Consider the following 24436-nt stretch of genomic DNA (forward strand, 5'->3'; position numbering starts at 1 on the left):
TTTGGATCTCTGAGACCTGTTCAGGTTCTGAGTCGTCTCCTGCCGAACTGTTCTGATGACCCGCCATGTTCTGACCCAACCTGATGGAGCGGACTCTGCAGGTGAGCCCTCAGGTGTGTCTGGGTGACAGGTAATGATCAATAAGCCGATCAGGAGAAAAACAGCTGATAATCACCAGCTGTCAGCTTTATCAGGTTTATTTCTCATCAGTCACGCGGCGGCGCCACAGGTGAGCGTCCTGCTGCGCGGCCAGGTGTGGGCGGGGCCTGATTGGCTGACAGCTTTACAGGTGCTGGACTTTAGATTGAGATAAACCAGCAGCAGCTGCTGACGTCAGCTCAGCTACATGCTGACCCCGGCAGAGGTCACACTTCCCCAGCGGGGGTCTTTTAAGCAACATGCCAGCACCAACATACTAAGATATAATGCTGGTCATGAATGATTCTGCAGAACACCGGAACCGGGCCGATGGAGCCCTCCCACCGCTGGCTCCTCCGTTATCAGCTGCATTGATTTCTGGTGAGTCAGGGATCGATATAAAAGATCTGATCGGAGGATTGGATCAAAACCGCTTCCTCCTCTCAGTAGGACCAGGAGCTGAACGGAGCGCTGCAGGTAACTGGTTCTGGTTCTGATTCTGGGTCGGATAAAATGGTCTTTAACCTCAAAGAGCGCTCTTTAATATTTCAGGTTTGATTTCTTGGCTCTTAAAATAAAAATAATTTAATGTTTTACATTTTAGATTTTATCAGAGAAAGTTCAGGTTTTTTGTTTCAAGATGTTTTAATCTGTTTTATAGAAATTATAAATGTATCCTTCCATACTGAGAAAACCCGAATAAATATACACAAATGAATAATTTCTCCTTATTGTGGGCTATTTCAAATAAGAATAATAATTTCAAAGTAATTAATGATTGAATTATTTTACCACAGTGTTTGTGTAGATTTAGCCAGAGAGCATGCTGGGAGAAATAGGCCAGTTCATTTCCGGTTAAATTCTGGTTGCTTTGAATATTTCAAAGTGCAAATTGTTCCAATATAAGAAAACAACATGATTCTGATCCAACCTTATGAAGTGAACTTAAGTCAGCTTAACGGAAATGATTCTAACTGAACTGATTCTATCTGAACTGATTCAATCTGAAATGAACTGATTCAATGTGAACTGATTCAATCTGAGCTGATTTTAATCAGTTCTACCTCAATTGAACTGATTCTATCTGAAATTATTCTATCTGAACTGAACCGATCCTATCTGAACTGATTTTACCTGAACTGAATTGATTCAATCTGAAGTGAACTGATTCTTTCTGAAGTGAACTGTTGAGGATGACTCGCCGCCTATCCTCTGTGGAGGTCGTCCTCTTCATCGTCTCATCCCTCCTCTTCCTCTGCTGCGGCGGCCTCTGTGTCATTTCTTGGCTCAGCCTGACTTCTGAAGGTAAGTGTTCCGGTTTCGCTCATGTGACGGCAGGTTCAGCGCTGATGATGTCATCGACAATGCGTCCAGGTGCAGATGAAGCCACGCAGCTGTCGGGGCGGTTGGTGATCACAGCAGGAGTCGAATTTTCTGACGAGCTCCGAAACTCCAGCAGTCACCGGTTCAAATCCCTGGCCTTTGACCTTCAGCAGCTGGTGAGGCTTTTATTGTGAAGGGTCACCTTAACACTTACCAGGGGCTTTTATTCTGAAATCCTGGAGACAGCATCCTGTTATAAAGGTGGCTTTTAACATAAAAACCAGAAAGTTTTGTTCAGCTTCAGGAGAGGTCAGCTGACGGCAGTCTGGCCTCTGATTTGTCGGCAGGTTTATGAGGCGTTCAGCATCAGCGACCTGCGGTGGTTCTACCAGTTCTGTTGGGTCCAAGATTTCAGGTCAGACCTACGATCAATTACTGACCAGTCACTGATCAATCACTGATCAATCAATCACTGACCAATCACTGATCAGTCAATCATTGATCAATCACTGATCAATAAATGAACCAGCTTCTAATTTTTATGTATATAATATTTTAAACAGGAACAGATGAAAACAATTTGTTCAGTTTAAGCAGAGTAAAATCTCACATTTACATCAAACTAACCAAACTAACCTGAGTGAAGTTGCCCCCCGCCCCCACCTTCTTCAAATCAGACAAAAATTGGCGTCAAACGTTCGTGCTACGTTTGTGCTGGTCTGTGCAGCAACATTTTTTGTTTGTGCCGCTATCATTTTAAAGATTTAAAGAAATGTTTCTGGAGGTCATCCAAGGTCAACCATCCCACCCACCTTCTTCAAACCAGACAAAATGGGTGTCAATCAACTCAACTACGTTTGTGCTGGTTTGTGCAGCAAAAATTTTCATTTGTGCTGCTTTGGCTTTGAAGATATTAATGAAAGTGTTAAGGTCAAAAGGTCAACCAGCCCCCCCCACTTTTATGAAATCCATCTTTCTTTATATCTTTAAAATGATAGCGGCACAAACGAAATGTTTTGCTGCACAAACCAGCACAAACGTTTGACACCAATTTTGTCTGATTTGAAGAAGGTGGGGGGGCCAACTTCACTCAGGCACCAAACCAAGCAGCATGGCAGCGTTTCCATGGTGACTGCAGGAATCGGTCCAACAGATGGCGGGTCTTCCCCGAAGTGATGAGCTGTGAAACAGAGAAATAATTCCAGGCAGGAAATAGTTTCCAGCTTGGGCTTAGACATCAGAGCAGAAAGAAATACACGATTCACAACATGAGGAACCTCAAAATACCATTTAATACATGAAAATAACATTTAATACATGACAATACCATTTAATACCACAGTAGAAAACATAATCTTGGAAAGTCAAAGCATCTGAAGAATAAAACCCAGCAGAGAGACGAGTGCAGCCAGGAGGTTTGTGGGTTGTGTAGTCTGTATTGTAGCTATGGGCTCCAGGTTTCCAGCGACAGGTGAACAGGTACACATGGCCGAAACTATGACATCATCAAGATAAATGTTTGAAACTAATCTGACCTCATTTTGAAGGAAACTCGAACATTTTTAGTTCGGACTTCTGACACCCACAGGATGAATCCAGAATAATTTCAGCTGCTCATCAGAAAGAGAAATATAACAGGAAATGAGGAACTGGACAAATTCACTGATCATTGATCGTTTCATTCACTGTGATTATTAATCATCTGGCATTTGGTTCTGACCTCCAGTCCTGGCAGCGTGGTGGTGACCTTTGAACTGAGGTTCAGTAAGCTGATTGACATTGAGGAGGTGGAGCAGCAGCTGAGGGCGGGGCTTCAGGTGGCTGGGGGCGGAGCCTTGGTGATTGACACCAACAGCATCCAGATTACAGGTAAGTCTGTGATGTCACATCCTGATCAGGGGTCAGGATGTGACATCACAACATGAGCAGAACATTGGATTAGATTAGATGTAATCTGGCCATTCAGAAAGAAACACTCAGCTGATGTCCACCATGAGTTGATCCAGCGCCAGACCCAGCTGAAAGCAAGAAGCAGGAACCCGAACCGGAACCAGACCGGTACCAGCCAGATGGTCCAGCCAGGAAGGGATGAAAACAAGAAGCTTTTAAACTGGGAGGACTGGAAACCAGTAAAGCTTTCTGGAGCTCCCAGTCGATCTGAAAGACTATTCAACAAACCATCTGGTTCTTCTAGATCTGGACTGGACCGGGTTTGGAAGAGGACGGATGGACTCTGAATCGGATCAATAATTATCAATAGTTATTAATAAGGATCCTTATTGATTGTTATTGATGAATGTTGATCAATAGGCAGTTAAATCCAGTCAGGCTTAACTGGATCATCTCTGTTAATCCGGTTTCACTTCCTCCAACCAACTGGCAGCTCTCTGTTTTCCTGCAGAGAAATCCGAGAAGACAACACCTACAGCAACCAGCAACAAGCCTGCAACAACTAGCAACAAGCCTGCAACAACTAGCAACAAGCCTGCAACAACTAGCAACAAGCCTGCAACAACCAGCAACAAGCCTGCAACAACCAGCAACAAGCCTGCAGCAGGTGAGACACAGATCAGAAACAGAAAAATTGCAGGGGGTTAATAGGAGGAGACAATGGTTCTGATTGGGTTTTGATGGTTCTGGTCAGGTTCTGATTGGGTTCTGATCAGAACCTGACTGGSTTTTGATGGTTCTCTCTCTAATGGGTCTGTGTTTTGCAGTGACGTGTCCTCCTGGTCAGACTACCTGTTCTGACGGGTCCGGTTGTGTTCCAAGCAACTGGTTCTGTGATGGAGTCCCCCACTGTTTGGACTCGTCTGATGAATCTCCCTTCTTCTGCGGTCAGTAAAGAATCCCAAAGGGCAAATAAACCAATCAAAGTGGTGCATTTTTTAACCAAGAGGGGCAGGGGTAATTTGGGAATAGTCGTGTTGCGTTCAAGTACCTGTTAACTGCTAGGCGCTCTCTCAGATAACAACAGGCTCATGTGATGGTTGATTTGCCCTGGAGGGTTTTGGCAAGAATGTGATGCATTAGTGTCTGGAAATCAAAGGTGTTCTGGTCATGAAGAACTGTGATGTCACTTCCTGTGTCTCCATAGCAACGCCATGTGATGGACAGTTTGTGTTGGAGGGGCCGAACGGATACTTCAGGTCGTCACAGTCTGACACCTACAACAACAACGTCTTCTGCCGCTGGATCATCAGGTCAAAACACAGTTCTGAAGGTTCTTCCTGACCTGGTTTCCTCTTTAGGTCCAATGTTTTCCTGTTGCGATGCGTTCAGGTTGAGCAGGGGACTTTCGGCCCAGATAACCTTCCAGCAGTTTGAGACGGAGGCGAACATTGACGTCCTGAGGCTGTACGAAGGAGTCGGACCCAACAAGGTTATAGCAGGTCAGAACTTCTTGGTCTGGAGTACCCTGAACGCCTCACGGTGTGTCCAACACATTAAACTTACAATTTGTGATCTTATTGGCAGCTGAGCTCTCAGGTTCTGCCCCCCCTGGTACCGTGTGGCTGCTGACCAACCAGTCAACAGTGGAGTTTACATCGGACAGCTTCAACAGTCTGCCGGGCTTCAGAGCATCTTTCAGAGCTGCCGATACCGCTGGGCTGTCCGGTAAGAACCGGGCTGGGTCAGAACCCTATCCTACAGTCAGAACAGGGCTGGATCAGAACTGGCTGCTTTCTGGTTCCAGACCCGGAGAAGCTCACCTGCAGCTTCGAAGATGGAGTGTGTTTCTGGAGGCAGCAGCAGGACGATGAAGGAGACTGGATGAGAACGAGAGGCCCCACTTTCCCCTCATCAACAGGTCCAAATTCTGATCACACCCTGGGGAACAGCTCAGGTGAGTGGGCCAGTTTAGTTGAATGGATCCGTGAGAGCGGTTCTGGTGGGTGAACGCTGATCTCTGATAGGTTTCTACCTGGTCACCCCTATGAGTCCTGGCCAATGGGAGAAGAGATTCCGGCTGCAGAGCCTCCCTCTGACTCCGTCCCCTCACCCCACCTGCCTGAGCTTCTGGTAAACAACAAACATGTGAAGATCTGCTGTCTGATGCTGGGTACCAGGTGTGTGAGCATGTCACCTGTCTGCAGGTATCATATGTTTGGTGTGGACGTCCATCGTCTCAGAGTCGTCCTCCATCCCTCATTGCCAGACGCTGATGCCATCGTGCTGTTCCAGAAAGACGGTAACTATGGTGACACCTGGAACTACGGACAGGTGACCCTAATCCTGACCTCAGACGCCATGGTCAGTGACATCACCAGGCAGTCCACATTCCAGACGGTGTCAGAGGTCACCTGACTGATCATGCGGCCTGTGCAGGTGGAGTTTGAAGCTCTGAAGAAAGGAGGCATGTGGAATGACATCGCTCTGGATGACATCACACTGACACCTGAGCCCTGTGGCCCCGCCCCTCCGGAGCCAACCAACGTCCCACCTCCCACCACTATGGCGCCCATACCACGTGAGTCAGCCATGCCCCCACAGTGGCTAAACATCAGGTCACACCCCTACGCTAGCTAAACATCAGGTCACACCCGYACGCTAGCTAAACATCAGGTCACACCCCTACRCTAGCTAAACATCAGGTCACACCCCCATGCTAGCTAAACATCAGGTCACATCCCTACACTAGCTAAACATCAGGTCACACCCCTACACTAGCCAAACATCAGGTCATGACCCCAGGCTAGGTAAAAATCAGTCACGCCCCCATTCTGGGTAAACATCAGGTCACACCCCCACACTAGCTAAACATCAGGTCACACCCCCATGCTAGAAAGACATAAGGTCATACCCCCAGGCTAGGCACACATCAGGTCACAGCCCCACATTGGGTAAACATCAGGCTATGCCTCCATTGCTGGGTAAACATCTATAATCTATAATCTAGTTGAATTCTAGTCAACTTCCTCTGTACCTGAGGAAGGCCGTGTTCACACCTGTACACCTGACCCCGTCCTTTTCTATGATTGGTTCAGCTGACTGTGGTGGACCTTTTGATCTCTGGGAGTTTAATTCCACCTTTAGCTCTCCGAACTACCCCCATTCCTATGGAAACATGGCCAACTGTGAGTACATCTGTGTTTCTAAATGTGTTCCTGAGCCTCATCTACCTGCTAACTTCACCTGTCTGCTCACCTCTGCAGGTTTGTGGACCCTGCATGCGTCAGCAGGTCAGAACATTCAGCTCCACTTCCTGGACTTTGATGTGGAGGCGACCTATGACATGGTGGAGGTGCGGGATGGGATGGGGTCTAACTCCACCTTACTGGGTAGGCTCCAAGTTCACCTGTCCTGAGTCTCCAGGTGGGTTTGCACGGACTCAGGTGACCTGTTGCTGTTTCCTCCCAGCTGTCCTCACTGGCAGCGCTGGCCCTGCCCGCGACCTGTTCTCCACGTCCAATCAGATGACGGTCCGGTTCTTCACGGACAGCAGTGGTGACGGCCGAGGATTCAAAGCCAACTTCACCTGTGGGATGGCACTGGGGTCTCCAGGTGAGAGCACGCCTCAGAGATCCAGAATCTGTCCCAGCTAGAGGTCCTGATCACCGTCTGCTTGTGAACAGCTCCGTGCGCGGCGGCTCAGTTCCAGTGTCAGACGGGAGCCTGTATCCCTGGCAACAGCCAATGTGATGGCGCGCTGGACTGTCCCGATGGTTCTGATGAAGCCGACTGCGGTACGTAACCAGGTCAGAACAGGGAGGGGTCGGGTCCAGGTAATCCCAGAACTGAGCCTTGGACCTGGTTTGAGTAGAATCGGGTAGAAGATCTGGTAGGAATCAGAACCTCCCCCAGGCCCCAACCCTCGTCTCAGGTGTTGGCACAAACAGGAAGTGATGCGTTAACCCCTCCCCACCTGTTACTGTGTCAGTCAAGCTGCAGGTAAACGGCTCCAGGCGGCTCCGGGTCCAGATCGGCTCCACTCCGCACACCGTGTGTTCTGACGGCTGGACCTCTGACCTGTCGGACTTCACCTGTCGGTACCTGGGACACAGGTATTCCTGATCTGCAGACAGGTCCGGTGGAACCAGAACCGGTTCTGAGTTCTGACTGCTTCCAGGTCCGGAGACGCATCTCTGCTACCAGCTCTGCCTCAGGACTCTCCGTTCGTATCCATCAACCTGACCAGAACCAGAACCGGTAACAGGTCACTGGAAACCAGCGTGAGGTAAGCAGAAGCAGAACCAGATCTGGTTCAGAGGAACCTGCTGACCTCTGACATCTCACCTCCACAGTGAGACGTGCAGCAGCGGGGAGGTGGTGTCTCTGAACTGCACCAACCAGCGTGAGTAAAGCCGAACCTGAAGCAGAGAAACGCTGCAGCCTAAGGCACTGACTACTGCTGTTCACAGCCTGCGGGCGCCGCCAGGTCACCCCAGACCAATCAGAGGCCAGCATTATGGACCAATCAGAGGGCAGAGGACCTGCAGATGGTGAGAACCTGGATTATGCGTTTAACCTCTACTTGACCTTGTCAGGGTCGTTGGGTTCAGTCTGACTGTCGCTGCCAGGTGAGCACAGAGTGGTGGGCGGAGTCAATGCAGCGAAGGGGGCGTGGCCTTGGATGGTGTCTCTGCATTGGAGGGGCCGCCATGTCTGCGGCGCCTCGTTGATCGGTAGCGACTGGCTGCTGACAGCGGCGCACTGCGTCTACGGGTGAGAGATGCGCCTGAGGCTAGCTGCAGGTGAACCGCCGGCCTGCAGGTGACGCCATGTGCTGTGTTCTTCTCTGTCTACAGGAAGAACCTCCACCTGGAATCCTGGTCGGCTGTCCTTGGGCTGCACGCTCAGTCACAGATACACGCTGCGGAGGTTCAGACCAGACTAGTCGATCAGATCGTCATCCACAGAGAATACAACCGGCTGACCAAACACGGCGACATCGCCATGATGCGTCTGCAGCAGCCAATCAACTTCACCCGTGAGTTACACATCAGAGTCCAAGTTCCCTCACCTGTCTGGGTTTACAGACAGAGCTCTGACTGTTATTCCATCAGCCAAACAGACAAGACTCAGGGTTTACCATGAGTCAGGCTGATGGTAAACCCCGAGTCTTGTCTGTCAGGCTTATGGTAAACCCTGAATCTTGTCTGTCAGGCTGATAGTGGCCCTTGGTGTGTTGCAGAGTGGGTTCAGCCTGTGTGTTTGGCTGCTGAAGGTCAGATTTTCGCTGCAGGAAGGAGATGCTTCATTGCCGGCTGGGGCCGAGAAGCAGAAGCAGGTTAGAGGCGAGAACGGCCAGCAGAACCCAACGTGTTCTCACCTGTTACAAACCCCCTCCTTCACCTKTCTCACCTGTTTGAGTTGCAGGTTCTCTTCCTGACATCCTCCAGGAGGCGGCGCTTCCTCTGGTGGAGCAGGCTGAGTGCCAGCTCCTCCTACCTGAGTACACCATCACCKCTAGCATTCTGTGTGCCGGTTACCCTGAGGGCGGAGTCGATAGCTGCCAGGTAACGGCTCACCTAGTMTTACCTGGGCAGACAGTGCAGAATCACCACAAGTTAAACTAGTTCAGGAAGCTGGTCCAATGACTGACTGAGGGTCAGAAATGATCTGACAGCTGATTGGTCAGAGATCGTTCCAGATTTTCATTGAACTGGGAATATTCTGTCACTTTGCAGGGAGACTCTGGAGGTCCACTGATGTGTGAGGAGGACGGACACTGGACTCAGATTGGTTAGTCTCTCTCTCTCTCTTTCTCTCTCTCTTTCTCTGTAACTTGCTCTCTGATTGGCTCCTGACAGGCGTGACCTCATTCGGCGATGGCTGCGCACGACCTCAGAAACCTGGAGGCTACGCCCGAGTGTCAGCCTTCGCCTCTTGGATCGCTCAGACCAGACGCTCTTCCTCTTCCTCTTCCTCTCTGTAACATGGAGCACTCGGGGGAAGTTGCTTGATCAGAGCAGTAAACCTTTGAACTTTGATTAAATCTGAAAATGTAATTGAAAGAAATAAAAAAGTGTTATCTTTTGAGTTGAGTTCTGATTTCTGACCTGGTCCTAACAGAAGACAGCACCTGGTGTCCTTYCTGGGTTTCCATGGTAACAGGTGGACTGGTGGAGAATCTCTGAGCTAAAWCGGAAGCTGATTGGACCKGCTTCAGATAGTRATAATTTCCTGTTTATTAATATGCTTTTTGGAAGCTCCGCCCACTGTGGGAGTGTGGCCATCATCATCTATGATGGGGAACTCTGGTTCAGTTAACTGGTGATTATTTCCACAGCCATGATGGAAACATTCWTCGCAGCATGATACTGCCATTGGTTATGTTGCATTATGGACCCGATATGACCCGGTSCAGACTAGAAGCTTCATCAATCAATCAATCGATCCATAAATCCATAAATTTATACTTCACACACCCAGRGAGACCAAAGTTCTCTACAAGACAATAAAATCAAACGTGACCAATAAAACYCKTACAATAAATAAATGGACCACTAAAGATCAGAACATCCTGATCATTTTAGATGATCTGGGTTCTGAAAGAAAAGAGCTTTTAAAACCAGGAATTGATGTGTTTTCAGTCACTAAAAGCAGGAAATGTCRGTGAATTGGAAAACTTAAAAAGCYGTTAATCAGATCAGGCTGCAGTTAAAACAACATGATGTTCTGTTTCTGTTTACTTTATATAGACATGATCTGAGACAAGCAGCGATCGCAGTGATGAAAACTTAAAAMCCAGAATTAAAACCTAAAATCAAATCAGAAGCATCCAGGCAGGTATRTACTTAAATTAAATATTTAATTTACTACGTGTGCTTCAGGTAAATTTAGATAGTAAAAAATTTACATTTTAGTTTGTTTTTTTTGGAAAACAAAGATAATTAATAGAATATGATAATGTTTGTAGCCCTGCTGGACTGGCGACCTGTCCAGTTACCCCACCTCTCGCCTGGTGCCCTCTGGAGAAAGACACCAGCTGACTTCTTGGCCCCACTGGGATAAAGGGGGGGAAGAAAATGGATGGATGGATAATGTTTGCATAAATTCATGTCAGTAGGTGGCAGTAATGCAACCATTACGTTTCTAGCCAATAAAAAAAAAAATCAAGAAGAAGAAGAACCCGGAAGTGACGTCAGCCTAACCGGCTGCCTGTGAGGTGTTTTCAGGTGAGAAGGCGTAAAATCATCTGGTTTTAATATTTAATTGTTTAACTTGCTGAGAGACGTCATGATGACGTCACTCTGATCCGGATCGCTTCAGCCCASTGACGTCACAGGGTCGCTTTTCAGCAACAGCTAGCTCMGCWGCTAATTGAAAACTTTACATCAATTTCGCGATCTCACTGCCTTTGCAGCTAGCTCAGCAGCTAGCTGTTAGCGTGTAGCTGATCTGAGATCTCCGACCTGCTGTATCACGTRATCACGCTCAGGCTGATGAAGATGATGATGATAATGGAGGTTTAAACTGGCTGTGGTGTCTATCTGAGGTCCAGCTGGAGGGTCAGAAGGTCAGTGAACGTCTCATTTCAGCTTCAGGATGAGCACCCGAGGAGCTCAGAGGGAGGAAGAGGAGGAAGACTTCTACGACTGTCAGGACAGCATGGAGACGAAGGAGGAAGAGGAGAAGGAGGAAGAGCTTCCGAAAACAAACAGAATATGTGGGAGAGGAGACGCAGAGAGGGAGCGATGGACAGAGGGAGAAGGGGAGGAAGAGGAGCGTCAGGAGGAAGTGGACCGTCAGAAGGAAGAGGAGCGTCAGGTCCTTCAGGATTCAGATGAAGAAACGTCCAGAGTGGAGTTTGACGATGACTACCTGAGGGAGGTGGAGAAGGAGCTGACGGAGKWGGAGAAGGAGGTAACACCAGTCTCTGCTCCACAGTTCCTCCTATTTTAAACCAGTTAAACTAGGGGTGTCCAAASKCGGTCCTCGTTTTAGTTCTCTCCCTAGTGGTAGTAACAACATCCTCAGCATGTCAATGTTCTCCTTAGGCCTTCTAACGAGCCATCATTTGATGCAGGTGTGCTAAACCAGGGAGAGACCTAAAACATGCAGGGTGCCGGCCCTCGAGGACCGACTTTGGACACCCCTGAGTTAAACCAATTCAAGCTAGTTTACGCCATTACAACCAGTTCATAACAACTTAGCCAGTTTAAACCAGTTCAGGTCAGTTCACACCAGTCTGTGGAGCTTTCAGGCATCAGGTTCTGGGTAGTAAATCTGAGCTGTGAGTGCTTCTGTTTCAGAGTCGTCGGCAGCAGAGCATCGCTCTAAAGGAAACGGGAAACGGCCTATTCAAAGCCGGAGGTGAGTTCAGTTCTGCCCAGGGTTCAGGTCATGATGCGTTCAGGTGCCTTTCTCCCCTCCGTGTAACTGTGTTTGTGTTCCTGCAGACTGGAAAGAGGCGGAGCTAAGCTACACGCAGGCATTGGCTCTATGTCCGGTTAGCTGCAGCAGGGAGAGAGCGGTGTTGTTCTCCAACCGAGCGGCTGCAAGGCTGCACCTGGTAAGGCTAACGTGATGCTAACGCTATGCTGCTCCTGGTAAGGCTAACGTGATGCTAACGCTATGCTGCTCCTGGTAAGGCTAANCCTGGTAAGGCTAACGTGATGCTAACGCTATGCTGCTCCTGGTAAGGCTAACGTGATGCTAACGCTATGCTGCTCCTGGTAAGGCTAATGTGATGCTAACGCTATGCTGCTCCTGGTGAAGCTAACGTGATGCTAACGCTATGCTGCTCCTGGTGAAGCTAACGTGATGCTAACGCTATGCTGCTCCTGGTGAAGCTAACATGATGCTAACGCTATACTCCTGGTGAGGCTAACGTTATGCTACACCTGGTAAGGCTAACGTGAGGCTAACGCCATGCTACTTCTGATTAGGCTAAGGTGATGCTAATGCTATACTACTTCAATAAAGCCTGCTGGCCCCTACGTTTTTAAATATTCTAAATGTTGGTTTCTTTGAGCTTTCTTGGCTTTGTTGCTTTGCATCTAGTTTTTGATATATGAGTGGACTCGGCTAACCCAACTCTCCTGTTAAATAACAATGTTAAGTGTATTAGCATTATGCCAACAGTTTGTACTAGTAGTACGCCAACAGCTTTGTGTCTTTTCAGGAGCTGAAGGACAAAGCCATCTCAGACTGCAGCAGAGGTGAGTCATCACATTATTTTATCACCTTCTACTTTAAATAAGCTAACCAATCAGCACACTGGCTCTGGTTACCATAGCAATAGACCTGGATCCAGAGTACCTGCGGGCGCTGTTGCGGAGGGCGGAGCTTTATGAGAAGTCAGAGAAGCTTGATGAAGCTCTGGAGGACTACAAAAAGGTTCTGGAGCGAGATCCGAGCCACAGCGGAGCCCGGCAGGCCTGCATGGTGAGTTCACTGACCACTGGGACCAACGAGTGCTGAAGTCTGGTTCTGACTCCATAAGGAAAACGGGTCAATAAATTCACTGTTTCAGATTCTGTACACCAAATTTGATCCAAACCTCCAGTTAAGCGTTCAGTTTAAAGTCTTTTTGTCCCYGTCTCACCTGTGTCCTCTTCACCTCTGTGTCCCTCAGCGGCTGCCTCAGCAGATTCAGGAGCGAAACGAGAAGCTAAAGGAGGAGATGATGGGTATGTACTGCTCTTGAATGCACCGCATCTGTGCTATGAACACCTGGTCCCTGAACGTGTCTCCTGTCCAGGTAAGCTGAAGGACCTGGGCAACCTGATCCTGCGGCCGTTCGGACTCTCCACCAGCAACTTCCAGGTCAACCAGGACCCGTCCAGCGGTTCCTACTCCATCAACTTTGTCCAGAACCCCAATAACAACCACACCGGATGATGTAATCATGACATCACAGAAACAGATTATCAAACGTATGGTTGAGGTTCCTGTTTGGTTAAAGCTACAGGATACTTCAGGCACCCCAGGACATTGCAACGCCAGACTTCTGACTCAACCCATCAGGAGCTTGCTTTCTGATGACATAATCTGCTGTATCAGCTGTTAATAAAGCAAACAAGAAGTAATGCAAGCATGCTTTTGTGACATCATCAAACAGATGGAAAACGGGGCGGAGCTTAATGAGTTTATTATGAGCAGGAAGTGAGTGATTGGTCAGTGGGCTCGCCGGGACAGCAGCATCTCTCTGATGTTGTCCTCTGCTTCCTTGACACTGCGCTCCAGGTACACCTTCTTCTGCTGAACACACACAGGTCAGAGGTCAGAGCAGCCCATACAAACACAAACCAGGCTGAGTGTGATGATGTCATGGCTTTGGAAGAACCTGATAGGCTAACGGTAGATCCTCCAATTTCATTCAGAACAAATTTTAAAAAGTGAGTTTCTGCTTTTTGAGTAAATGATAAAGTCTGAGCCGCCTCAGCATGATGAAGGTCACAACTCAGTTCTGCAGAACCAGACCTGCTGTGCTAGCTGGACCCGCAGCAGAACCGTGTTGTGTTCAGGGCGTGCAGTAAATCTCAGCTCTTTACCTCCAGCTCTTTGATCTTGTCGTCTACMGTCTTCTGTTTGTCGGTCAGCAGGTCGTCGATCTCCTCCTTGGACTGCAGGACAAACCTGAAATGGCATACAGTCACCAACTGCCCCCACCCCCTTTACCAATGATGTCACGGCTCAGGGTGGAGCCACTCACATGCGGCCGACGCCCTCGTAGAGCCGCGTGTTGGCAGGCAGCGTGGAGATCTCGGCTTGCGTCAGCTTGGTGTGCTTCTGAACCCGACCGAGCTGCTCAATCTGCAGGTCGGCCAGTTTCACCTTCTGCTGCGTGTCAATCATCTTCACCTGCAGCTCCGAGAAGGCCTGCAACAACAGGAGGCGTCACTCTGAGCTAAAAAATAATAATAAACACAACCCCAACGACAGGAGAGGACACTGTGAGCTAAAAAAAAAAAAAAACAAAACACAACCTCAACTACAGGAAGCGTCACTGAGATAAAAAAAAACAAAACAGCCCCACGACGGGAGGCTTCAGGGCTACAAGTGGAGTCTTTGCTCCAGTCATTGAGGGACAGGTCCCTGGTCCAACACATCTGAGTCTCCTGCTGAGTTCTGTTGTTGACCTCATTATTCTCCTCATGTGTGTTGAAGCAGAGACGCCTAGAAGCTGCAGAAAATCTCCAGGCCTGGAGGACCTGGGGCCTCATGTGTAAAGCGTGCATATGCATAGAAAATGTGCGGCGCCATATTTTACCCACAAGTCGGCATGTATAAAAATAAACTTTGCGTCAAAGTTTGCGTAAATATTTCTGTTTTTCCCTGGCGTGAAAATGCGCTGCAGCCACGCAAACTTTTTTTGTGGACAATAACTACAAAACGTCAAAACTCACTTAAATACACTGAAATTTGACTATATTCAGTTATTTAGACCAAGAAGCATCAAACCCGATGTTTTTTTTTTATTATAATATTTTATTGTTTAAACGTAAACAATGAAATTGAACCGCATTTATCCTCAGACAATAGCAAGCACACTAAAGATAAAAATAAAAGGATGTGAAAAATCCCACTCCAATGTAAATAGGAGTGGGCCAAAGATATAACGCATCAGTCTGCGCATCGAAGCGCATGGAATGCATCTATGGGGTAATTTCATTCTCACTAAACAAGAAAACGGCTGGATCAGCAGATTAACTCCAAACGGGTTTGATTATCTTTAAGGTGATGAAGGTGTGTACAATCACACATATATAAGCAGCTGCTCAAAGGTGAGCCACGTAAATTGTGGAGCGCTTTGGCTCTGATGGAGTRCATCGCCAATGGAAGGATTCAGAGGGAGTGTGTGTTCAGAGATCATGTTGATCTGCTGGGAAATGATGGTTTATATGCGTTTAGATTGCCCAGACTGATCATACTGGAGCTCTGAGCGAAACTTAAAGAAGGAGGCGTGCAGTCATYCTTCAGTCAGCTATGCCTGCTTTGTGAATGTGCCTTTATGGACAGAAAGCATCTCTATTCTGTAAATGTACAATTTATGCACATGATTCCACTATTTAGAATAAAGGTCCACATTCCCCACTCAAATGACTCTCTGACACACTAACCGTCTTTAAATCCCRGCTGAATACTCTGCTGTTCAAATAGGCATTTGCACAATCTCTTTATTTTTCTTTTACGTCTTTTTAAGTTGAATTTTCTTTCTTTAATATGCTTTATTTTTGTGAGGGGACTTTAAGGGCCCTGAAATCACCTTTTGAATTAAAATATGTAATTATTTGTATTATAAATGCTTGCTACAAACAAGGACCGTCGCCATGGTTATAGCTTCACGTGGTGGCAGACTTCCGGGTATTTAAACTAATTTACATATGTATTTATGGGAGGCGACAGGGCGGACCAGCAGCTGCGCTCTATTTCCCGCAAATTGGGATTTATAAAGGCAAAGTGCGCAGCGTGCGCATTGCTTTACGCATCCGGATTTTTTTTTTGTGCGCCACACTTTTCTAAATCTGTCCGTACGCCAAGTTTTAGTGTGAAAACTGCGCACTCATTTATGCACTCTGAACTATGATTCAGAGCTGAGACTCTCCGGGTGAACCTCGGGTTCTGACCCTAACAGAGCGTCATCATGAGGAGAGCGGGGCGGAATCTCGCAAAGAAAAGCGATAATAATCATCATCGTTAGTTCAGAAACAGAAGAGTTCTCCGGGTTCTAATAAAGGTTCAAACCCGACTGCAGAGGAACCAGAAAGTTGGAACCGCTCTAACCGAACCCCGGACCTTCCACACATATCCATAAATGAGGTTCTGGTTCCGGCTAGCCAGATGCTGCAGGCTAATTGCTAGCTGTTAGCTTTCTGCATGGCCAGACCGGAAACAGGTGAGCGCAGAGAGTACCACTTAGTACCAGACAGAACCAGAACCTCGGTACCTTCTTCAGTTCCAGATCCACGGGAGCTGCCATCATGCGCCTCTTCTTCTTCTCGGCTCGCAGCGGCGTGGAGGACTTCCGGGTGCGTTACTGCCCCCAGCGGTGAACGGAGAATGTTTTTCAAGCAAACATTGAACAGATGGAAACAAAACCAAGGCAGATATCATGTCTGAACACAAAACATGRACGGGATCATAAAATTCAGAGTAGAAAGAAGTGAGAACATAATGCAGGAATAATAAAACATTTRGATCAATGAAAGGTTTTCAACTATTCCGATTCACTCTTTAAACTGCTTTTATAAAATTTGGTTTAGATTTAAACAATGAAAAATTACCTGTTAAAATATTAATTAGAAAATGTTCTTATTTAAAATATAATGAATAAATATTCAAAATAAAAACACCAAATCTAATGATTATTCAGACTGAGGTCATACAATGTGAAACAGTTAGCAGTTAAATACTAAATGGATTAAATCTCATTTTCAGCTGTCGACCTTTAACCTTCATCAGGTGGATCCGTGGGACCCAGATTCAGGATTGTCCTCTGGGTTTTTATGGTGGAGGAAACACACACACATTAACCAGTAGGTGGCGCCATATCGTTGCTTGAAACATCAATAAACCATGATCCTCAGTGGAATAACAGCAGTGGTGGAGAAAGTACTCAAAAAATGTACTTAAGTAAAAGTACAAATACACAGTCAAAAATGTACTTAAGTAAAAGTCAAAGTACCACATTAACATTTTACTTAAGTAAAAGTAAAAAAGTACTGGCTTTTAAAAATACTTAAGTATTAAAAGTAAAAGTACTTGCTGAATGCATTGCCTAATCACTAATATCATTAAGTGTGCCGATCGTATTTAATTTTAATACATCAGAAATGTGCCATTTTAATGAACAATGCCACAGATAAAGCCTGTTTTTATTGAGTTTACTCTGTAACATAGTTTAGACTTAGATATGTGATTCTATGCATCATAATTTCACGGATGGAAACATCTCGTCTCCTGTCCTAACATAACATGAACTTCACTTTTTTTGCCACACATTTATTTTGAAAGAAATCCAACTGGCAGAGGAGGACATGGAACCAAGGAGCCTCGTAGCAGAGTTGTAGTCTAGACCACCGAACCCAAGACCAAATCAAAACCAGCACCCCGCGCTACATGACAATAAAATTAAGTGCACCTATCAAAATTGCTTCTCAAATTGATCTGAAAGATTCACTTTCCCATAAAAACACCTAGATATTAAACACTTAGAGCTGAAATAAATTATCCAGTGACAATTCAAACTCTTCTTCATTCTGTTTTGCTTTCATCTCTGTGCCACAATCCACAGAGGTCTCCCGCCATCCCTAAAGAAATAACGCCCTGTGCGGTTGCCCATATTGCCAATGTCAGAAATAATAATTGTCTGCACCATTAAACATAGCAATTAACAACGCTCAACTATGAACACTGTCCAAGGCCCAATAAGCAAGAAGTAACCAAGCAGGAGGAGCACCGTGACTGTTCTCATCCTCCCTCCTGCTGCAACGTCTGCCACCATGACAGGTGACGAAAACAAAGAGTAATGAGCATGCTCTGTGTTCTTACGTTCTTGTTTTATTTATTCACCAATTAAATATAAAGATATTTTAATGAAATAAAATAGCTACTGCAGTGTACAGAGCATTACAAGAACAAAGAACGGCTCTCAGTGAGGCTTCAGCACTATAGGACTTAGTCAAGATCYGTCCAGAAGAATCGGATCGTTCCTGAATGTCATATTACAATATTGCACTTTGGTCACAGCGTTGTCCCATATATGCAACACCTCAGTCAACACCTCCACACAATAATTTAGCGCATGAGTGACAACTGTTTTTCATCGCAGATGCAACATGTGTCTCAGTCAATACAGCTAGCTTTGCTAGCATCACGTCCACGGAGCTTACCTTTCTTTAAGCTTTCCTTCCAAGTGACGTTAAAAATTGGACGAAGTTCCCACCGTCTGTGAAAGCGAAGCGCTGCTGATTTTACATGTCGCCATATCTTATGATTTATGAAGCGCTATTATATTACTGATGCTCAGAGGAAACCACTGCGCATGTCTGGAGCTCCGAGTGCGAGTAAAGGTGGAGCCGATGGGTGACAACAGACACCGTTATTGAGACAAAGCTGTCTACACGTTATTGCTTGGATTTTACGGCGCCACCTTAAATCCCTGAACTTCACATTTTAACGGAAAAAAAGCTCAACGCGACTTGGATGTAACGAGTAACGCGACACTTTGTAGAAATGTAGTGAAGTAGAAAGTACAGATACTTACTGTAAAATGTAGTGGAGTAAAAGTAGAAAGTATCCATTATTAAATCTACTTAAGTAAAGTACAGATACACGAAAATTGTACTTAAGTACAGTAACGAGGTACTTGTACTTCGTTACTTCCCAGAACTGAATAACAGTCACATTGAGAAGAAGAAAATGTGTTTTTATGGAAGATTGGGCTGAAATACGTACAGGAAGATTTTAATGACAATATGGAGCTGAGAGTTCAAAGGAAGTAAAACAAGTAAAACAGATGGTCTGGCCTCTTGTCTATTGTTGAGGATAGGGGGTTGTTCTTTGATGCTAAAGGGGGCAGATAAGTTCTGGGTTGGGCAAGTAACTAGATAGTCTCCAGGATCAATGACATCCCCTGCTGTTGTATGGCACTGTAGAACCCTATAGGAGAGCAGCTTGATCAATCTCATGATAAGATCATGCAGACACGTGATCTCATCATCTAAGATGATCTCATCTTTAGATGATCATCTTTAGATCTCATCTAAGATGATCTCATCATCTTAGATGATCTCATCTTTAGATGATCATCTTTAGATCTCATCTAAGATGATCTCATCATCTTAGATGATTATAGGAGCACATTATAATGTGCTCCTATAATGTGTGAGGAGCACATTATAAAATTTTCCATTACAGTCCCCAGTTCTTAACATTATTTTATCTGAATTCCAGTTATATTTTAAATCTCTGAAATATATCGAAACATATGAATACCTAACTGAAAGGGTAATGGAATTGCCCACCAACGCGCATGTTTCTTTCTAAAGCATTTATCTCCTTGTTGTAGTTCTACTTAGTATTTTTATTATTAAATCAGCTATTCTTTTGCATTCCCATGAGTCCGCCTCTCCAATGTCCTTTATAGAGCTACACTATTGTGATTTGGAATAATTATGCTTGTTTTGATAAAGTTAAAAAGAAGAAGAAAAAGAATATTTGATCTTTTGATTTTTAACAAAACATTTATTTATACAATAATTTAACAATTAGACACTATTAAATACATGATCAGGACATACTTAAAGCAGACATTCTTTAATAAATAAATAAATAAATAAATAAATAAATAAATAAATAAATAAATAAATAAATAAGCAGCTTATTATATTGTAGCTGTCCCTGCCCTGATCAGAAATGGTGCACAAGACACACCTGGTGGCTCTATGAAAGAAGTATTATTAAATTCCCTCTGAATATCGTTGTAGATCCCACTCCATTCCGGTAGGTGGCGGTAAATACACTTTAAATTAGTTGCCATCCGCCAATAAAACGCATAGGAAGATGAAGCCCCGCCCCGGAAGCGGAAAGCTGTGAGCGCGGAATTTAATCTGTGAAGCGAGTCGCGCGGTTTTCACAGTTTCAGCGCGCGCGCTCAGAGAAAGACCAGCTGGACAGGCAAACATCCGCAGCCTGAAGAAATCCTCCCGTGATCACCGGTCAGACATGGCGACTCCTCCGAAGCGGCTCCGCGGAGTTCCGACCGGTTCCCCGCTCTCCGGCTCCCGCAGACATAGGAAGATCTCCATCGAGGGAAACATCGGTGAGTTCCACCTCAGAATCTCTGGACTCAAGAACAGAACCTGAGCTAACCAGAACCCGTCCGACCTGCCGGACCATCCACCAGCGGCTGGTCCGCTGCTGGAGGGTCCGGAACGGACTGCGACAAAAAGGCGGCCCGGGCGTTTTGGACCAGACAGGCCAACCAAATATAAAGCCTCAATATTTATGATTTTAAAAATTCTTTATTTTTTAAACATTGAGAAATTTACAAGAGCCTAAAGGTCACAGTTCCAGTCTGTGATCAATTTCAGAATTCCTTCTCTAACATTTCCATTTACAAAAAAACAAAAACAAAACAACAAAGAAAACAATAAGGGAGCATAAAAATAAAGACATTTCTTTTATGTACATGTACCATCTATTATTAATCAATTCCACATTGTTGCGTTGTTTGGACACCCATTGAGCCCAGAGGACGGTGAACTGGTTCAACTGGACCTGGACTGAGGATCTTCTGATCCGTTTCATTAATGTTCTTCTGCAGCGTCTGCTCACAGCTTCTTCAGGCTTAAGATTTGATACAAATATTTTGTAATGTCAGGTAGAGGTTCTGTGTTATCCAGAATAAAGGTGGTACATTTAAAAGTTAAGGCTTCATTGATTTCTAGGGAGGGGGTTGGTTTGTCCCAGCACAGCACACAATAAAACTTAAAATAAATAAAGTAATAAGAATACACATACAACAATAACAATGAGCAGTGATAGTCTTAAGGACACACATATTGCTCAGTACATTACTAAATATATATTCGACATTTAAAACACTCTAGAGACCATGAATTATAAGGAGCTTTGACCTCTGGATGTTTGACAGATAAAAATGTTCAAGATAAAACGGCAAAATTAGGAGGGACGATGGCGTGTTTATGAAGGAGAGAAATGGTAGTCTGTTTTCCACTCAGCATCACACTGCATTGCATCACATTTCACTGCATCACTCCCTGTGGCCGGCAGCTCAACTGTCAGCTGGATTCTTGTTTTTCGGTTTGTCGGGTTCAGTAGAAGAGGAGCTGATTGATGGGTCCTGGTTTAGTCAGTGGCTGCTGATCAGCTGATGGATCAGTGCTGATCAAGTGTGTGTGTGTGTGTGTGTGTGTGTGCAGCTGCAGGTAAATCCACCTTCGTCCGCCTCCTCCAGGCGTCTTCCTCAGACTGGGAGGTGATCCCAGAACCTATCGGGAAGTGGTGCAACGTTCAGAGCGACGGCGACGATGTCTACCAGGTGAGCAGCTGAGGCAGCCAATCAGAGGCTGGTCCAGGGTGGGAGGAGCTTCCTTTTGTAGATCTGTAGAGACCAGAATGGACTCTTTGTGATGTCTGCTTCATTTCATGTTGGTTCTGGAGAGAAGTTGTGAAGGAAGTTAAACGTTCATAAATTCATTAATGGGTTCAAGGATCAAACGATATGAAGCAGCAGGAAAAACTGCAGCTGAAAAATAGAAAGTTCTGTTGAATTTTTGGTATTTTAAAGACTAATATGAAAGTTTAGCTTCTTCAGACTCAAGGGTGAAAGTTTCTCCAAATTCATCAGCAAGACCTCTGACCTCTGTCCATGCGCCTAGGAGCTGAGCTCCTCCCAGAAGAGTGGAGGGAACCTCCTGCAGATGCTGTACGACAAGCCGAGCCGCTGGGCCTACACCTTCCAGGTAAGTGCAGCAGACTCCGCTCCCTGAGGCTGCACTGCGCCTCACCTGTGTCTCACCTGTGTCTCACCTGTGTCTCACCTGTGTCTCACCTGTGCCTCACCTGTGTCTCACCTACGTCTCACCTGTGCAGAGCTACGCCTGCCTCAGCAGAATCCGGTCTCAGCTTCAGCCTCCATCAGCCAAGCTGCAGCAGGCGGAGAACCCGGTTCAGTTCTACGAACGCTCTGTCTACTCAGACAGGTACAGACCAGAACCCCCCCACCCCCAACTGGGTTCGGTTCCTCCAGAACCTGATCTGGATTTTCTAGACAAATCAAACTGTTATGTTTCTGTGGCTGAGTGTGAAAGGTCATCATCACAGGAACATCTGGCAGGTTCTGTCAGGGTTCTGGTTCAGCCCGAGATTCTGACTGAAACCCAACAGAACCTTTTCCCTCTCCACCTGTCTCAGGTATGTCTTTGCGTCCAACCTGTTTGAGAATGGAAACCTGCTGGACACAGAGTGGAGCGTCTACCAGGACTGGCACACCTGGTTGCTGAACCAGTTTGAATCCGATATCGCCTTGGACGCCATCATCTACCTGAGAGCTCCTCCGCAGGTAAACGGCCTCTCCCTAACCTCCCCTGCCAGGTGACCGGCCCGGTTCTGAGAGTAAAACTGGGTCAGTCACTTGGCTGGGTTTGAATAACTGATATAAACAAAGCAGACCTTCAGAAGGCGGTGCCTTCAGGGTCCTCTGTGTGAACCTACTGGCAGTGCCTTCAAGGTCCTCTTTGTGTTGCAGCGCTGCATGCAGCGGCTACTGCACCGCGGCCGGCAGGAGGAGCAGGGGATCCCTCTGGAGTATCTGGAGCAGCTGCACTTCAAACACGAGGCGTGGCTCTACGACAGGAACCTCGGGTAACTGAGCACGCTCAGACGGCTGTTGCTGCTGCTGCGTTCAGGGTCAGTGGGATAAAATAATTTTTCTGTGTGTGCAGGCTGGACTTTGAGTACCTCAGTGAACTTCCTGTTCTGGTTCTGGACGTGAACGAAGACTTTCAGAACGATCGGATCAAACAGGAAGACATCGTTGATAAGGTGCTTTTATACTGAAATTCTGATGGAGCTTTTATTCTGAAAGTCGAACACAGCTTTTATTCTGAAAGTCTGCTCATATGACATATATTTGTCCTGCAGGTCAGGGAGTTTCTCAGCACGCTATGAAGATTCTCCAATCACCTCACAGAATGTCAACAGCAAGGCTTCTGATTGGACAGCAGCTCGTTATGATGTCCCCCTGTTGCGACTTTGTAAAGTTTTATTTGTTCAATTTTTATAGTGAAAGTGCTAAAGAGTGTGTTTAGGAGAGAATGTGTATTTATGCTTCCGTATTTTTTATTGCTCTCAAACACTGGAAGTGTTCCTGTTTTCTACACACTGGGGTGACAGTGAACACATCACTTCCTAGATTCTGTAAATAAATGAAATTGGACCCAAGCTGCTCTGAGTCTGTTATTGGTTGTTTCTGGATGGAAACGACCCGGTTCTGTGCTGTTAAGAATCTGGCTCTGAATAAGACGGTGATGGATCTTAGAAATCTGAACTTTTTTTTTTTTTGCCTTTTATGTATATTAAACCTGGATTTTCTGGTTGTAATGGAAACATGAAGCTTTCCAGTCAGTGCTCCAATAATGGATCTGAATGTTTCAACAGTTCCGGACATTGCCACTCAGAAAACGCTGAACCAGGTCTGTTCTGATTCTGGTTCCGGTTGGGTGGGTGGACCTGTGATGGACATCTGTCCAGATTGGGTCCATCGGTTCTGGTCCTGTGCTGTAACCTAAAGCATCAACAAAGTAACGTTGCTAAGGTAACTGGGTGAGACTGCCCCCCCGAATCCCCAGACCAGACCTGGATTTAAACTTTCACCAGTACTGGGTCAAAGATCCACAAAAAGCTGAGTCATTCTGACTCACTGAGTCTGACCAGAACCCAGACAAAGCGGAGTCGTCCTCTGCTGCTGCACCCAGAGGCAACAACAGAGGACACTCCAATAGCAGAGGAACACCAACTGGTCCCTCTATGGGCCCCAGACCTCCAGCTCTCTGAAGAGGTGTGCGGCCCACTCTTGACTCCATCAGCAAGTCCTTAATCCTGCAGCAAGTGGAGAAGGGGCTTACCAGATCTTCCAGTTAGCATGTCAGTCAGTCAGAAAGGGTGGTACTGGAGCAGATCTGAAGTGGACCGAGTTGAGCTCCAAGTGGAACACATCATGGAGGACAGAGGGAACCGCATCTCCAGCTGACCTGCTACAATCTGGTATCACAGGTGAAAGGTCTTCTGCATAACAGTGAAGATTGAGACTGAAGGGAGATGCTTCCGAGAGGGAGAAGGTAGAGAACGACCAGATGAGTACTGAGCCCTGGGGGATGCCTTGAGGCCGGGGCAGTAGAGGAAGAACTACTGTTGAGGTATGACCTAACCCAGGCTGGAGCAGACTGGAGGTCACCTGTTGGTTCATCTGGTTCCCTAAGATGGACTTCATGCTACTGTCCGGTCTCTAGGTGTCAGCAATCTTTATGAATAGAAAACATTTATATTCTTGTGATGC

General features: G+C 46.3%; 4 protein-coding genes across 5 annotated transcripts; 3 read left to right on the forward strand and 1 right to left on the reverse strand.

The window, feature by feature from the left end:
- Positions 1–1331: 1331 nt before the first annotated feature.
- On the forward strand, positions 1332–9444 carry tmprss15 (transmembrane serine protease 15). Its single transcript, XM_008401876.1, has 27 exons — positions 1332–1443; positions 1513–1637; positions 1809–1876; positions 3188–3330; positions 3863–4018; positions 4179–4298; positions 4559–4664; positions 4744–4853; positions 4939–5079; positions 5159–5308; positions 5379–5484; positions 5559–5715; positions 5791–5932; positions 6450–6539; positions 6618–6743; positions 6823–6966; positions 7038–7148; positions 7343–7466; positions 7532–7639; positions 7707–7756; positions 7824–7904; positions 7983–8127; positions 8211–8392; positions 8597–8692; positions 8782–8921; positions 9093–9147; positions 9216–9444. Exons 1-27 carry the CDS (start codon positions 1332–1334, stop codon positions 9338–9340), a joined length of 3213 nt encoding a protein of 1070 aa, XP_008400098.1. The 3' UTR covers positions 9341–9444.
- Positions 9445–10495: 1051 nt separating this feature from the next.
- ttc1 (tetratricopeptide repeat domain 1) lies at positions 10496–13439 on the forward strand. The gene is made up of 8 exons (XM_008401840.2): positions 10496–10583; positions 10947–11271; positions 11661–11721; positions 11808–11920; positions 12533–12569; positions 12647–12795; positions 12986–13040; positions 13112–13439. The coding sequence occupies exons 2-8, from the start codon at positions 10954–10956 to the stop codon at positions 13249–13251; spliced, it is 873 nt and encodes a 290-aa protein (XP_008400062.1). The 5' UTR covers positions 10496–10583; positions 10947–10953; the 3' UTR covers positions 13252–13439.
- A 45-nt stretch (positions 13440–13484) lies between these two features.
- Positions 13485–16408, reverse strand: pfdn1 (prefoldin subunit 1). Of its 2 annotated transcripts, none has more exons than XM_008401843.1 (4): positions 16301–16408; positions 14066–14232; positions 13905–13989; positions 13485–13608 (listed from the first exon to the last, which is right to left on the reverse strand). In XM_008401843.1, the coding sequence occupies exons 1-4, from the start codon at positions 16334–16336 to the stop codon at positions 13528–13530; spliced, it is 369 nt and encodes a 122-aa protein (XP_008400065.1). In that variant the 5' UTR covers positions 16337–16408; the 3' UTR covers positions 13485–13527. The 2 variants fall into 2 exon arrangements, with proteins under 2 accessions (XP_008400065.1, XP_008400064.1); XM_008401842.1 differs by having other exon boundaries at positions 13485–13611.
- A 3517-nt stretch (positions 16409–19925) lies between these two features.
- LOC103459907 (deoxycytidine kinase) lies at positions 19926–23322 on the forward strand. The gene is made up of 8 exons (XM_008401844.1): positions 19926–20176; positions 21300–21418; positions 21759–21842; positions 21973–22082; positions 22294–22441; positions 22628–22743; positions 22824–22923; positions 23023–23322. Exons 1-8 carry the CDS (start codon positions 20080–20082, stop codon positions 23047–23049), a joined length of 801 nt encoding a protein of 266 aa, XP_008400066.1. The 5' UTR covers positions 19926–20079; the 3' UTR covers positions 23050–23322.
- Positions 23323–24436: the final 1114 nt, after the last annotated feature.

This window comes from Poecilia reticulata, unplaced genomic scaffold (assembly GCF_000633615.1).
Source record: "Poecilia reticulata strain Guanapo unplaced genomic scaffold, Guppy_female_1.0+MT scaffold_131, whole genome shotgun sequence".
NCBI lineage: Eukaryota > Metazoa > Chordata > Actinopteri > Cyprinodontiformes > Poeciliidae > Poecilia > Poecilia reticulata.

Coding starts and splice junctions, on each gene's coding strand:
- LOC103459907 (XM_008401844.1), top strand. CDS start 20,080: ATGGCGACTCCTCCGAAGCGGCTCCGCGGAGTTCCGACCGGTTCCCCG. Junction 21,419..21,758: donor ACGGCGACGATGTCTACCAG/GTGAGCAGCTGA, acceptor CCATGCGCCTAG/GAGCTGAGCTCCTCCCAGAA. Junction 22,744..22,823: donor CTCTACGACAGGAACCTCGG/GTAACTGAGCAC, acceptor CTGTGTGTGCAG/GCTGGACTTTGAGTACCTCA.